The 16,725-nt window shown below is 48.6% G+C and overlaps 1 protein-coding gene across 9 annotated transcripts in view; it reads right to left on the reverse strand.

Moving 5' to 3' along the window:
• Positions 1–16,725, reverse strand: part of Art4 (arginine methyltransferase 4) — a 191,111-nt gene that overhangs the window by 62,650 nt on the left and 111,736 nt on the right. For 5 of the 9 annotated variants that reach the window (XM_065437335.2, XM_065437328.2, XM_065437329.2 and 2 more), the window contains 4 exons: positions 15,254–15,335; positions 7,576–7,751; positions 4,052–4,362; positions 3,836–3,895 (listed from right to left, as the gene is read on the reverse strand). In XM_065437335.2, the coding sequence (XP_065293407.1) occupies positions 3,836–3,895; positions 4,052–4,362; positions 7,576–7,751; positions 15,254–15,335 (629 nt within the window). Of the gene's footprint in view, positions 1–3,831; positions 3,896–4,051; positions 4,363–7,575; positions 7,752–15,253; positions 15,336–16,725 lie in introns of all 9 variants that reach the window. The other 4 variants (XM_065437336.2, XM_065437332.2, XM_065437330.2 and 1 more) reach the window with 2 other exon arrangements.

A 16,725-nucleotide genomic window follows, 5' to 3' on the forward strand; every position in this document is an offset into this window, starting at 1 on the left:
CCGAGGGCGCCATTTGAACGTAGCGGCGTACACACGCGACGGCTTGGAGCCAGCCACGGCCGGTCTCGAGGGGAGCGCGCGCGTTCCCCGGCTGTAAGCCAGCCCGGCCGCCTCAATCACGCGCGCCCGCGCCCCCGCCGTGCGCGCGTGATCGAGGCGGCCGTGGAACCAGTTGGAGCGCTTAGTCGGTGCTGAGCCACACAGCATGTGCATTGAGGGCTTCGTTGGCGGTGACGACAGCACCGGAACAGTGGCGGAGTCAACAGACGTGGAGATCGCGGCTGTTGTGTGACTGCTGAGCGGCCAAACGAAGACGCTGCCGAGGCTGATCCAGCAAGCGCTGATGTTGCCCCGCTCCCGACTGCAACTGAGCCTGTAGCTGTTTTGGCCGTTGTACGCCGCTACTGCGGCGCAATAGAAGGCACTGGACCGTCTCTTGTGGACCGTTTGGACTATGTTGAGGACGCCGTGGTCAAGCACGCGGTTGCCAATATGCAGCAGGCTACGCTGCTTCAGTACTTTCAGCGAACGAAATAAATACTTTCTTTGAAGCTTCATGCGAGTATCTATTGCGCCACGATTGGTTCATTGATTGATTTGTGCTAGTTTTTGACGTGTTTTCTACGTGATTTTATATATCGAATTCTGGCTATATTGAACTATTTTGCGATAACCGCGCTGTTCGATATATCGAGGTTCGACTGTATTCGGTCAGCTTCGCGGCACCGCCATTCTCCCCATAGACCATAATGTATAACAACTGCCGAAAGTTCGGACACCTTGCAACCTCCCGTCTGATTTTTCGGAGACTCCTTTAGCCAGCTCGGTCGAGAGCACCATGCACGGACTCTGACCGGTGCATGGTTCGACTTGCTGAACGCCATTTTTGTTTTGAACGGAGCTTCCTTGCTGCCCCATGAAGTGGCGCTACTGGAAATCGCCGCTCATCATCATCGTTTCTGTCTGGTTAGATAGAGCGGCTCTGCAGCAGTTCCGGTTTCAGCTTAGTAAGCCACATCAAGACAATCCAGCAGCCGGTTTGTTTCTTCGCGCAAGGTGCTGCGAGCAGGCCGAGTTTTTCGTTTGTGCGACTGGTGTCGGCACAGTGGTGTTTGCTTTGTGTGCTGTGTCGAGGTTTCGGTGATCCAACGCAGCATACGTAAACATCGCATCAAGGGTCTAATGGCGCCGACAGTGCCCGCGCAGACTGCGCTGGGGAATGCCGGCAAGCGGGTGCCGGGGGGGCCTAAGATTTGTCGCCTTCCAATGTGCTCCCTACAAGTCCCTACTGACACGGAAAATGTTCTGCCGAGACCTGCGCAGTGGTTGCATTGCGATTCCGGACACCGTCTCATTTGACAGTTTCATAGGTGCTGACAGTGCTGTACTGACATGCGCAGAACTCGACGACGGCAAGGTCATTCGTCAGGTTTCTGCTGCACCGCCGGACGATGACTCTGAGTCGGAAGATGACGCACCATGTGCTACGCTGCCGTCGCATGCGGAGCGTGTACAAGCAGTGACTGTGCTTTCAGCCGCCAATAGTGACCGTACGACCCTCTCCGAGATTCAGGCTTATCTGATTGCGCGTAAACGGAACAGTGTGCAACGGCGCATTCACGATTTCTTCCAAGCCTACTGCCGAGCCCGAATAAGTGCGTGGAAATAAAGGATTTCATTTTTTTTTTCTTAATCTGCTTTTTCGGACACCTGTTTATTCGGACATTTTCGCAGTCCCCGTGAGGTCCGAATAAACGGTCGGCGACTGTAGTTATATGTGCGACAGCACAGCATAGCGCAAGCACAGAGAGGAGGAAACGCAGCGTACAACGCTCGCCACGGTGAGCTAGAGCGCTGAGCCAGCCGAGCTGAGGAGAAAAATGGCGTGAACGAAAAAGAAAAACCCAAGCAAAACGTGAGATCCGCGCGTTTCCAAGGGCAACGGCAGCGAGACCAATTGTCGTGCAGAAAAACGAGGGCAAGACCGGGGACATGCAAGGGATGAGGAGGCGGCGAGGAGGTGGTGCGGCGGTGGCAAAGAGTTCGAAGATTGGTGGTACATTCAAATTCCTAAGGGAATTTAATTAACAATACCCGTGCCGAAATTATTCGCACCTACCATACAAGCAAACGCGCTGAGTCATGAGCAAAGAGTACGAATGTACAACCTCTAAAACATGAGCGTCTACATCACGGCCTTCAAGCTTCTCTACTTTCGTTAGCGACTGACCACAATCGCTAATGATTATACTTCAAGATCATACGTAGGATTAGGACGATCAAAGTCAAATATGCGATCAAAATGACTGTGTAGCAGCGCTCGGTCCTAATTTAGTTTGATCTGGATCGAGGTAGCCTGTGATCGAACGTGCCCCCTTGACAGCAGTCTGAATCCCCTTCACAGATTAGTGCACTTGCCCGACTTTTTTCATGACGAATGAACTACGAATTGCACATTGGCAGCAGCCAGTGATTGTTCTAGCTGTTCCAGCTCGTCATTCAGTTTTAAGCAGCCAGACCAAATGTCAACATCATTTGTAAGTCCTGCAAGTGTCTTGTAATAATGGGTGCCTGAACTTCAACAGTATTGGTCATTGTAGACACGCCAATGCCATTTGCACTAAGTTAATAAACAAACCGATCGCACATGGAGCAAAGCAGACGATCCTGCACGTGAAGGCTCATCCGGGAAACACTCATTGCAAGCCAATCACCGAGTTGAAAGAGTTGTTCGAATTAACCTTTGTGTGGCCAAATACATCCGAACTAACGAGAGTTTGACTGCATAAAACAGTGCATATGCATGCCAGAAGCAAAGGATGAGTCCGAATGATCGGATGTTCCAAATTAACGAAGGTCATATTAAGGTTTCACTTAATTTATATCCTACATGACTCTGTTACAATGCTTGCAAGGGTTTTGCAGAAGTCCTACTCACATATTAGTGGTGTACTCAAGAGCCGTGTATGTGGCTGCATTAGATGTACTATGAGGGGCAATCACAGAAATGTGATGTCATTTTTCATTGTCGAGTTACAGAATTGTAAACCTGATAGTTTTCTTTTGAAAAATTCATGATTTTCAACAATATTTATTTAAAAATCACGGGCCTAAATTAAAAATATGCTATCAACAGTCATTAGATTTCAACTTTTAAATACAACAGACCACAGCAAATTTGGTGCAGTGGTTGCCGAGAAAAACAATTTCTCCTTTACCATCTAATTACAAAGAAGTCGCCAAGCTAAAACTCAGACGGTGCCAAGTGTCGATATGGTGTGGAGATAGCGCTACGCAGCCATGGCTGGTGAGGTACGGTCTTGCAAAAGGAGAAGAGTGCGGCCAAAACACAAACAATTTTTCAGAAATATTTATAATCAGAAATGAAGAGATGGGGCTCACAGACAAAAAATATGTACGGTGCATGCGTGTCTAGCCACCATTGCCCTACATGTGCACACTGTTGGTATCTCAGAGTATGGTGGGGGCTAGCATTGCTGACAAAGTTGGGCCAATTATTGGCTGAACCTCTCTGTTGTGCAAATAAGGTTCTGGTATGAAGCCGTGACAGATGTGAAGCTGTGACAAGCATGCACATCCAGCAATGATTACGGCCCCCAAAAGGCTAAAACAGAGCACTGTAAGAGACTACGAACTACCACAACTACATCAAGGAAACCACCACTACAAATGGCATTGAAGAAAACCGCTGTATTGGTGGCACAGATCATCTGGAAGGGCACTTTAAACAAACTGCAAGTAGAGGCCAGCAAAAGTTCAAATCCTTACGTTCTGTGTGTTGCCCATAGCAATTAGGTTAAGGTTAAGTACCTACTGCATAAAGCATAGGCACCATAGTCGACAGGTTCACCATTAGGCTTGTACGAGTAGAAACCTGCAAACAATCAAGCCATACTGTGTCATTTTAAGCAAATGACTCACGGCAGACGTTAGTTCATATCATTTTGTGCTTGCCATTCTCAACAAGAGCCTGCAAGCACCCCACTGTGCTGGAAGGCCCTGGTTGAGCACAACCAAGAAGGCAGGTTACCATTGGCATCCAGGGTGGCCCAGTAGGCCTCACTGGGCGAGGTCTCGTGGCAACCGGGTGGTGGCTGTGGGGGCTGCCCAGTGTACCGGAAGAAGGGGTTCTTCAGGTCCAGGCTATTTGATGCTCGCACACCCCCCTCGAGCTCTAGTTCAATGTCCACGTCGTAGCTTTGGCGCCGATTGGAGCGCAGCACCACTCGACCCCCAAGTCGTTGACCTCGCTGCACAAACAGTGGGCTCTCCAGCAGGCAGCGCACCTGGTACCAGTGGGTCAGGGGCTGCGTTGGACCCGTCGACAGCCACACCGTCTGCCTGATAGGGAAAATCACATCCTGCTCAAATAGCTCTGCATGCTTTGCTAGCTGGCATACTTTGCGGTGCAGGGCTGTATGTAGATCATTTTTGACCATCTAGGGTACATTTCAAGTGCAACCACAGCACGGTTTCTGTTCACATTGCAAGTACTGCCCAGAATCAAACTTCATGCCCAGCTGCAGTACACCATAGCCATTAAGACATCACAGCAGGTCTTCCCACTTCAACAAGTGCTTCTCAAGCCTTCAGTGTGGCTGTCCTCAAGGCTGGCCAACACCTATGTGTAACAATAAGGTGGCAACCTCACCGGTGCCTATCCATGGTATCAGCAAAATCCACGATGCACATGCTGTGAATGAAGTGATCTCATACAGTGACCAGTGACCTCATGTAGCTCCATTACAATCCTAGCTCCTATATGCACCAAGAAAATTTAGCTTTCAACCCATCTGCGTGCTCCAGACCAGTTGCCGGTTTCACAGTACTGCCATGAAATGCCAGACTGTGACACCTGCGCCTGTAAGTACACAGACTGCTGGCAGTAGCTTCATCGTTTAAAAAGCTCCTATACACTGCCAAGATTTCTGGCACTGCAATTAGTGTGGCGCTTCACAAAAAGGGCATTTCTTTTTGCTTTAGTTCCTCCTGTTACTCTTACATGTAGTCCTGCCTTTATGAGGGATGCATACAGCGGCGAAGCTAGGTCGTCTGGCACCCGGGGCCCATAGATAGAAGTTTTAATTAGCGATTCGCGATAGAGTGGAAAAATCTGCCATCGCACATTGTCACGGAAACAAATGCCTCAAAATTTGCAGATGCTCTGCGCCACTCTGCGCCATTGCATACCAAATATAAATTGTTTCACTCTCTGATTTGTAAACTGACTTTTCTTTTTCATACACCAATAACCAATGTCACCGTGACGTGGTCATAGTTTGTGCGAATCATTTAAAGTTACTGCACTGATAACTATTTTTTCTCTTTCGTTTTGGTTTCTTGTGTTTTTAGTTGGTGCACTGTAATTAATTTTATGCCAGTTTTATTTTTCTGTTGTATTTACATTTATGCACTGTTCGTTGCCTCACCTATGTAACCTTTACCCTATGCAATACCCTCCCTAGAGGGCCTTCAGGGTTACTGTGAAATAAATAAATAAATAAAATAATAAATAAATAAATAAATAAATAAATAAAAAATAAATATGGAATAAATTGCAAGCCAAAGAACTCAAGCAGAAGCCATCAAAGGCGATTGTCAAAACCAAAATTACCATTCCGGTTATCCTGCTATGTTTTGCACTGAGAGAGCACATGGTGTTGCACATGCCCTCGTCACCTTTCTTTAGCTTCTGTGTGCATGACATGGCAAATCACAAGAGTGGATTGTTGGGCAAGTTGGTACATGGTATTATGGAAGGGAACACAAGCAAACGGAAAGGAAGACCACAAAAAAATCGTAACGTATGATACAGACAAAGGAGCAGGAAGGGCACCACCATTCCTGTTCCTGTCTATCTTGCCTGATGATCTTTCCTGGTCTTCCTTTCGATTTACTGGCATTCCCCTTACGTAATGGCAAATAATTTCTGCGGAAGGTTGAGGAAGGTTCATGAAAGGGAAAATTGTCATCCACCTGATTGTAGCACAAAGTTACAAAGGAAATCCAAACGGGTTTATTGGATTTCCTTTGAAGCTTCGGTTCACATTCAGGTGGATAATTTTCCCGTTCATGTGCATGTCACCGCCGCATCAACGAATCATGTGCCCCCCTCTCTCTTTCACACTTGTGCTTTCCTCTCTGCTTTTTACTATCCTTACTAGGTTAGTAGCAACTCCAAAAAAAATTTATACAGTCAAATCTTCATTGCTTCATTTCGGATCAAGGGCCAACTGGATGAAAGGCAGTGGGCCAGGACAACCTTTTGGGGCCAGCAGGTTTGAAATCATTTGGTCCGGGTACAGGCACACAGCACCTTGCACCTTAGTGTTCAGGCCAGGCCGAGGCCAGAAAAGAAGAGTCCAATTACTGCAGTACTCTAGTGCCCAATAAGAATCGAAGCTCCTCACTGTCTAATGCAATTTGCTCAAAGGTCAGGAGCTGATACTGGAAGGGGGACAGCCCACACCACACAGACCCAACATCTTTCTAACAAAATAGAAAACAGAAATTACCATATTTCACCACTGAGCAGCAATTTTCTTCTTGATCAAGAATGAAACTATGAGACTACAAGATTTGCTTTTGCAGAAGGAAAACGAGGAGCTTATTTAGATAATACCTTTACATTGATTATTAGTATGTGCCATTATGGTTCTGGCAGTGATGCAGCGACAGTCAAGAAACACCTTTTTTGGACTAGAGCTACAGCAATTTGGTTACAAAGGCCATAACAGTCACAAATCCCACAAGTTTCTCTACCATTGTTTTAATATCTAGATGCAGCGTTATGAGGGGGTTATAAGGCCATCAAACTATTCTCAGTTTAAGATTGTAATAAAGGGCCAACATCGTCACACACACACACACATGCGCGCACACACATGCGCGCACACACACACGCGCACCCACACGCACGCACAGTATAACTAGGTACTGACTGCACTTTCTAAACTGAAATTTCAGTTTCAAATAGCTACCTGTAAGTTCCTCCCACTAACAGCGACCACCATTCTGGCATGGATCGTGCAACATCTGAAGTGCAAGGCCACCGCTATGTCGGCTGCTCCAAAACAATCCAAAACCAGATCAGACACCTTGTTCGGTATGCTCTGGCACGTAAAGACGCAATTCTTTGACTTCCACAATACGAGCAGCACAAACCAAAGAATGCCTGCAAAAACTGTCACAGGCTGATCACCAAGACACACATGCGAAAATGAAACCATGCATGGCAACCGTAATGTATTTCTGGCTGCTGCAACTTCTGGAGCTGGCTGAACTAAAAAGCAACGCCTTTGAAATCAGCTTCAATTACTGTGAAAAGCTGTTGCTGGAGATGTGTGTTGCCAGAGTGCTTTTCCATCCAAATTCTTAAGAATTGAAAAAAAATTTTCTACCATGCCGAATGCACTCAAATTTTACTAGCTTGCTGTGGGACACATATGGTTTAACATGCACAATTTGAGCTCAATAATTTAGGTGTCATGATCTCTTTAATTAACCTCATGCTCGGCAGATGGGCGCCGCAGCCTCTGGCGCTAGTGCACTCACACAGATCCGGCGAAGGCCACGTCAAACCAGAAGGCCAGCCCATGCAGCTCTCCCGACTGCATCAGGCTGAACTGCAGGGGTATCTCGATGCAGTGCAGGTCACTCTCAGTGGCACGCTCAAAGTCTACAGTGTGCCGCAGTGACTTGGCCAGGCAGATGCGCACATCAAATGTGTCCTGCGTGCAATGGTAGCTCTGAACCCCAGCTCCCTCCTTAAGTTCATCACAATACACGCACCAGGAATAAAATGACATTACTGCACCATAGAACCTTATTGATACAATCTCACTTTGTAGGGTTTCCCACAACGAACATTTACAATTGAGAACACAAAAATGAGCCCATACAATATAATCACACAAAAATGACCCAATACAATATTGTTACGGTGAAGTGAAGGAAGAAGTTGGATTGGACAAGAGGAAGACGAAGTCTGGCACGTGCCTGAACGCCATTAACCTCAGTTGTAAATATACATTATTTTACATTCGTGGGCCTCCTTTCTTCCTGCAACATTTTGGTGGAAGGTGCGGGGTACAATCATGGAACTTCGCAGCGGACGTCATCTACCTGCCGCCACAATGGCAAAGCAACCGACACAAGCGACAATGCCTCAGCAGACCGTGTCAACGGTCATCCTCACTCACCCGCGGGACCCAGGGACATATTGTGGCACGGACAACGCCGACGTCGAGGACTAGCTTCGATGTACGAGCGAGTGTGTGACAACAACAGGTGGGATCCAACAATGATGCTTGCAAACGTGATATTTTATCTAAGAGGAACTGCGAAGCAATGGTACGACACACACGAAGCTGACCTAACGAGCTGGGATGTCTGCAAAGAAAAAATGCGAGACCTGTTTGGCAGACCTGTCGGTCGTCAGCTGGCAGCAAAAAAAGAACTTGCGCGCTGTGCTCAGACGTCCACAGAATCCTATGTCATGTACATACAGGATGTGCTGGCCCTCTGTCGCAAGGCTGATGACAACATGACCGAGGCAGACAAGATTGGTCACATACTTAAAGGTATTGCAGACGATGCCTTCAATCTCCTAATGTGTAAGGATTGTGCCACTGTGGATGCAACTGTAAAGGCGCTTCGAACAAGCGAAGGGCCGCCGCGTCGCTCAAACTTTCGACCGGCTGCCCAATACCGCCGCGACATCTTGCGAAAACCCGCCGCGGTTCGTTCAGACCGCAGGACTGGAAGATATCACGCGCATCGTTCGCCGTGAGCTTGAGGCCATGGCTCCGGCTCCAGTTCGTCCCGAGTGTCGGTAAAGCGTGCCCGCTATCTCCCTTATACAAGCGGTCGTTCGGGAGGAAATAGCAAGTTTGGGCCTTCCATCTCTCTCTGCTCGGTCCGCCATACAAACACCTACCAGATTTCTCCAGCCGCTTGCTCCCAGACGCAAAGCTTTCCGTCACGCCGTCGCAACCCAGCTGACTGGCGCACACAGGATGATAAACCCATCTGCTTTAATCGTTCCGGTATTGGACACATCGCCCGTCATTGCCGTAACCATTGGTCGTCGCGTCCTCGGTGGTCGTCTCCGAATCACTACCACCGAGTACCAGACAATCGTACCTTCTCACCCTATACGCCGTCTAGGAACATCAACACCGACAGTGCTCCACCAAGATCAAGCCGCTCCCCGTCTCCGCAAAGTCGTAGGTCCCTTTCGCCTCTCGTTCACCACTCTTCATCCCCTTCTGCAACCGGTCACTTCGCTTCGGGAAATTAGGTGGTGCAGCTCCCGGAGGTGAAGCTACATCTACGACCCGGCCCACAAATCCTCTGTTGAACCTGCCTACATGTGGAAACCTACTGGACATTGAAGTTGATGGTGTTCCTCTTAGATCTCTCGTTGATACAGGAGCGCAGCTTTCAGTTATGAGTGCTGCTCTCCGCCGAAGGCTCAAGAAGGTTCTGACACCCGCCGCACTGGGCACTGCGCTAGTCGCCGATGGGTCCTTGGAATGTGTGTGCACAGCACGTGTGACCATTGGGGGCCATTATACTGTTGTTCTATTTATCGTCCTTGAACACTGTCCGCACAACCTAATTCTTGGCCTCGACTTCCTTTCCAAACACTCTGACCAAATTGACTGCTCCACAGGTGTTGTACAGTTGGATCTGCCGCTTCCTGCCGACGCAACAACTTGCGCTTCACACCGCTTATGTTCAGCTGTTTGCACGACTGCCTCCACAAACGGCTACAAATGTCCTCCTGACGCCCTGTCCTCCCGTGCCTGATGGCGTGTACGTCGTGTCGCCGCTTACTGACGTGGTTTTGTCGAGCAATATCGTCCTGCCGAGCACCTTAGTCCGGATCCGCGGAAACTGCGCTCGCATGCTCTTCTTCAATTTAAGATTTTCGTCGCATGCGCTGCCACACGGTATCGCCATAGCGCATATCACTCCTTTGGAAGAATTTGAGGTTTCTTCTTTAACCTCTGAATCCTTCCTCAGTACCAACGGACCTTTGTCACCCACTCCTCCATCCTCGACGCCTATGGACGATGTTTCTAAGATGATCGCCCCAGACCTTCCTTGCGAGCAAACAGCAGCCCTTCTTCACCTCCTGTCATCTTATCGGGACATCTTTGATTTGGACGACCGTACACTTGGTCAGACATCTGTTGTCACGCTTCGCATCAAAACTGGTGACGCCAGCCCCATTCATAGGCGGCCATATCGTGTCTCTGCTACAGAAAGGGCCATCATACAAAAAGAGGTAGACAGGATGATGGACAAGGACATCACTGAACCTTCAAGTAGCTTGTGGGTATCACCTGTTGTCTTAGTAAAGAAGAAAGATAACTCGTGGCGCTTCTGCGTTGACTACCGTCACCTCAACAAAATAACAAAGAAGGATGTTTATCCCCTGCCTCGCATTGATGACGCTCTTCACTGCCTTCACGGATCACAATATTTTGATCTATTGACCTCCGCTCCGGCTATTGGCAGATTAGCATCGATGAGATGGACAGTGAGAAAACCGCCTTCGTCATTCCGGATGGTCTGTACCAATTTAAAGTCATGCCCTTTGGATTATGCAATGCACCAGCTACATTCGAGCGCATGATGGACTCTTTCTTGCGCGGCTTGAAGTGGTCTACACGCCTCTGTTACCTCGATGATGTGATTGTGTTTTCGCCGAACTTTGGGAGCCATCTGCGGCATCTCACAACCATACTCTCCGTGTTTCGCAGGGCTGGCCTTCTGCTAAACTCCTCCAAGTGCCATTTCGGTCGCCGTGAAATTAACATGCTCGGCCATCTCGTAAACGCCGCCGGAATCCAACCTGATCCACAGAAAGTTCACGCCGTGCGAAATTTTCCAGTACCTTGTTCAACCAACGATGTCCGTAGTTTTCTGGGCTTATGCTCTTATTTCCGCCGTTTTGTGAAAAATTTTGCTGACATAGCTCACCCTCTCACTGACCTTCTTAAGAAAGACGTCTCTTTCTCTTGGGGACCACTGCAGGCGAAAGCGTTCTCCACCCTGATTGAGCGGCTTACAACTTCCTCAATTCTGTCACACTTTGACCCTTCTGCACCCACTGAGGTACGAACTGACGCAAGTGGTCATGGCATCGGCGCTGTCCTCGCTCAGCGTCAGCAGGGCCAAGACCGTGTCATCGCGTACGCTAGCCGCCTTCATTCCACGCCCGAGCGAAATTACTCCATTACCGAGAGAGAATGTCTCGCGCTCGTATGGGCGGTCGCGAAATTTCGGCCGTACTTTTTTGGTCGGAGCTTCTGCGTCGTAAGCGATCATCATGCCCTCTGCTGGCTCTCCTCTTTGAAGGTCCCCACTGGACGACTTGCACGTTGGGCCTTGCGTCTACAAGAATATACATTTTCTATTATGTATAAGTCAGGGCGCCTGCATAAAGACGCTGACTGCCTGTCCCACAATCCAGTGGATCCACCGGACGATACTGATGCAGACTCGGACATCAGTGTTCTATCCCTCTCCGGCTTCCTCCATATTGGCGACAAGCACTGCAAAGATCCTGTTCTTCAAACACTTGTAGAACGCCTAAGCTCCTCGCCCAATGACCCATCCCTCCGGATGTTCACCTTCCGCGATGGAACTTTATACCGTCGTAGCGTTCGTCCTGACGGCCCGGAGCTCCTCCTAGTCGTTCCCAAGCACCTTCGACTAGCCGTGCTCCGGCAACTTCACGACGCTCCTACTGCTGGACATCTGGGCATCACTCGAACATACGACCGCCTGCGGCGACGCTTCTTCTGGCCCGGCATTTACCGCTCTGTGCGCCGTTATGTCACTTCTTGCGACCTGTGTCAGCGCTGGAAGACGCCTGCTATGCCTCCCACTGGTTTGCTGCAACTAATTGACACCCCTACAGAGCCCTTCTTCCGTGTGGGCCTAGACCTCCTTGGCGCCTTTCCAATTTCCATCAAAGGAAACAAATGGATTGCTGTAGCAACCTATTACGCCACGAGATATGCCATCGCACGAGCGCTACCAACCAGCTGCGCTACAGACGTCGCCGACTTCTTACTATACGATGTCATCCTGCACCACGGCGCCCCTCACCAGTTGCTGACAAATCGCAGCCGCTACTTTCTATCGAAGGTCGTCGATGATCTGCTCCGCTCCTGTTCTACACAACACCAGATTGCCACCGCGTACCACCCTCAAACGAACGGCCTCACCGAGCGACTCAACAGCACGCTAACTGAAATGCTGGCCATGTACGTTTCCGATGATCACCGCGACTGGGACGTCACTTTACCATACATCAATTTCGCATACAACTCGTCACGTCACGATACTGCCGGATTTTCACAATTTTACCTGTTGTATGGCCGCGACCCCACCTTGCCCTTTGACACGTTGCTACCTTCCGCAGTACAATCACCCAGCACTGATTACGCTCGCGATGCTATTGACTTAGCCGCCCAGGACCGAGAAGTCGCCCGTCATCGCCTCACAGTCTCGCAAGCTTCTCAAAAGCAACGCTACGACCTTCGGCACCAAACTCCCATTTTTCACCTGGTTCCCTCGTCTTTCTCTGGACGCCTTCACGTCGTGTCGGCTTGTCCAAAAACTACTTTCCCGTTATTCTGGACCGTACCAGATCTTAGAACTGTCCGATGTGGCACACGAGATCGCCCCAGTCGGTCAGCCTTCAGTGCATTCCAACGTCACCAGCAATGTTGTTCACGTCGCCAGGCTGAAGCCCGATGTCCCCCATTAAGCGAGGCTCCATAACTTGCACTGGGACGGAGCTACTCCGCCGGGAGGGTGATGTTACGGTGAAGTGAAGGAAGAAGTTGGACTGGACGAGAGGAAGACGAAGTCTGGCACTTGCCTGAACGCCATTAACCTCAGTTGTAAATATACATTATTCTACATTCGTGGGCCTGCTTTCTTCCTGCAACAATAGAATTAGGAAAATGCGATCGTATAACATGTTTTCTGCATGCTAGATCCCATTTGAACAGGAAAAGCTGCGAAGCATGCACAACCAAGGGCAATAGCAGGGTGTCTACCAAGTTGGCATTTCCAAATTCCCTGAGTTTTCAATGTTTTCCTTGAGTACCTTTGCAAAATTCCCTGAGTGACGCAGAACTATGTTTTATGTCAAGATGGGCTGAAACCATGTCGCCCGATGCTGTCACTCTCTAGCAAGCATGTTAAATGATGTAAAAAAAATGTCAATCCAGTTCATTATCAAGGAGTAGCGTTTGTTTTATTAAAAAGAGAATAGAAGGGAAAGGTTAAAAATGCACAGCCAATGAAATGTATTTGAAAAAAATGTGAAAATTTAGTCGGGCATTTTTAATTACGAATAAAAAGGAGATGCATAGAGAACTAAATATTTTTGAATATGAGCGATTTCTATCAACTGATAGCAAGCTCAGTGGTATGAGGGCCGAACTTTGTCACAATTGACATTTTCTCTCAACAGCTTGTAAGTCAACCTCAACTGTCCTGACATACTCTCAGCCCACGCACGAAGCTTTAGTATGGTGTTTCACTGCTTTAAAGAGTTTATTTTGGTTTGTATGAGGGACACCTGCATCTCAACATCAGCCAACACTGTTTTTTGAGCTCAAGCTCCTTCAAAACGGCGGCAGCACAGTTCCTTTCTCATTCATTCCTCAACACGTAGGCCCCTTCTGTTCTCATCCTCCTTCCACCGCTCGTTCGCCCCCAACCATTTGAAGCATCTTCTTGGTCAGTTGTACAGTCAATGTTCGATTTCCCAAATTTCCTAGGGGCCGCAAAAATGTCTGAAAAATTGGCCAGTAGGAAAAAAATGCACGTCTTTTATTGCCCTTCAGGGCTCAAACTGCCAGAGGCACATTTGACAAAGCTCTGAAGGCCTGTCTGTACATGTATTAGTCTTATCGGTGCTTGTATTGTGACAGGAGATATCGGGTAAACGAGTATATAATTAAGGAATAAATACTGCGTCCCGTGGCAATACCCCTTCCCACGCTTGTTATGCTTCACTGGTATGCTTTTGTGTATGCTTTACCAAGTAGCATTTCTGTACAGAGGCGAAGCTGATGTTCTGGAACTGGCATTACGCAATGCACCGTGCTTTCCAAGGTTTGAAGCCAATCGTGAGGACCCCAAATGTGGAGTCGGTGCAATTCCTGAGAGCAGTGAATTCTTTCCATGAAAAACACTGCACCCAATACCAAGAAGCTTAATAGTGAATGTTGAAGCAGCTAGGCCTAGCGTTGCCGAAGTGGTGACTACGGCTGCCAGCGGATCTGCAAACGAGAGTGCCAGTTTGAGGCGGCGAGGTAATCAAAGTGGCAGCGGTGGAGGCTTTCATTAATGCTATTTCGGAATGGCGGTCTAGCAAAAAAAGTGGGGAAAATCAGACAGCAAAGGGTTCTTGCGTCCGAAATTTCAGACGTTCTGATACATTGACTCTGTAGGGCATGTAGCTGTACCGCAAAGCCGTCCGAATTATCGTACGTCCAAAACGTTGGTCGTTGACTGTACACTGATAACTCCCCAAGCTGACAACACAGCGTCAAAGACGATTCGTTACGATTACTCTCTGGTACTCAAGCCAGCATTACCGTGACTTTCGTTCCCTTTCAATAAAGTTACAGCTAATTTTCCCTGATAGAAGCACGAATTCCCCGAGTTTTCCCTCAGTATTTCCAGACTATTAAAACACTTTGAGAATTCCCAGTTTTCCTGGTTGGTAGACACCCTGGTTAAGTGATGTTCTTGATGCTTAATGGAAGAGTAAAACTTTTGCTGTTTGCGAACAGCTGAGCACATCCAGTTAAACCTTCGTAAGAATAGGGTGTTGTGGGTAGCAACAATTGCTAGCTGCCAGATATTTCTAGGTGTGGGATAGGCCGACGAAATAAACAGAAATCATGCAGACTGAATCAAACATTTATTTTTTGCTTAGAGCCTTCACTCGTACTCAGAGTGACCAAAATTCTGTTAAGCTTGGTTCGCAGATCACTCAGAGTCTCAGTGGCAACTGTAAGATCCTATTATCTTGAGCTGCATTGACTAAATATAGCGTTCTGGGATCCGGCATTTCAAATGCTCTTAAAGCTGGTAGTACCTGGCATCAATTCCTACTTGCCTAAACACCATACTGGTGGCTCTGTGGTTGCTATGAAGCTCTCCCCAGCTGTGTGTGGATAAAACTTACCACAACAGGCTGCCTGAAGTATTCCTTGACTGCCGCCTCTCGCAAGCTGGACAGGTCCACACCGTGGAAACTCTGCTGGTACCTGTACAAATATCCCACAACATGTCAAGACTGCTTGCCCAAACCAAGCACATGTTGGTGTTACGCAGTCCAACAGCAGATTGACCACAAGGAAATTAAAACATTGACACAGTTGTTCTCAATATTTTCATCAACGCATATTACAGAGTGCAATGGTAGCTGAGTGAGTCAGAGCTTGAACATACTGCGATGTGTCAGCACACTCAGTACAGCCGGCACAATGCCCATATTGCCAGCAGATGACACTAGATAGACTTGGGCCACAGGCACATCAAATTAGTCTCCACTATGGGCACCACAGAAACAAGGATATATATGGGCACTTGCATTCATGACCAACTTCAACTCAAATGATTGATGATTGGGTTTTAATGGTACAAGAACCAGATCTGGCCAAAGAGTGCCAAACACATGATGCAATGAGGTAACAATGGTTTATGAAGTCTAGGATGGCAAATCAGTTCTGCAGAAACCTGTAAGGTGGAGGAAAGAACATCAAAGGGAGAAATTGGTATCCACCCAAACTGTAGCATGAAGCTATAAACGAAGCTATACCCATACATGTTCCTCAGAAAGAAAGCCTTGCGGTCGAAAAATTCGTCCTGGTCCGGGACCTGAACCCGGGACCAACACCTTTCTGGGGCGGTTGATCTACCATCTGAGCTAACCAGCAGGATAGCCGATCGTAGAGGGAGGGTGAATTAATCGAGAAATCAAGGCACTGGGACACTGAAGAAGGCAAATCAATTCTCTCAAACCCCTGTTGGGGTTGGAGTACGGGACTCCGGGATGAAAACCCACAAACTTGGGAGGATTTATTCTACATTATATACAAGGAGGTGAGCGTCCAGTAACAGTTGTACAGTCATTACGGGCCGGCAGCAACTCGGACGCTGCGGCCCGCGGCAAGAACTTCGAGAGAGGTGAATCAGGGAATCAGGGCATGTCCCGGAATCCTCAGGTCTCTCTGGAAGGCTTCTTATAAGCCCTTCGAGCACTGCAAGTCACGTCATGTTTGACCAATGGGAGAGTCCACTCCGATGACGCCACTTGCAGCCAATGGTAGGCGCCCGTGTCGCGTGGCACACCTGTCGGGGCTCTCTGCGGTCTTGCCACGCAGACTGGCAATCCACTTGTAGGCTGGAGAAGGAGCGGGGGGCGCTCGTGCACCTGCTTCATTGTCGGATGCCCACCTGCTAACCCCGGCGGCGCACAAACTTGTTGGCACGTAAACTTGTTGCCTCAAACTTGTTTGCTCGGCCGCTTCTCTGGAATGCGCTTTCCTGCTTTTGCATTCCTCAATTAGCTGTGCTGCAACTCGAAGCGGTTTGGGGAACTCGAAGTAGCCTCAGGAAATGGCGCCATATCTAACAGCTCGTCCTCGCCCCGGT

This window comes from Dermacentor albipictus, chromosome 9, assembly GCF_038994185.2.
Source record: "Dermacentor albipictus isolate Rhodes 1998 colony chromosome 9, USDA_Dalb.pri_finalv2, whole genome shotgun sequence".
Taxonomy (NCBI): domain Eukaryota; kingdom Metazoa; phylum Arthropoda; class Arachnida; order Ixodida; family Ixodidae; genus Dermacentor; species Dermacentor albipictus.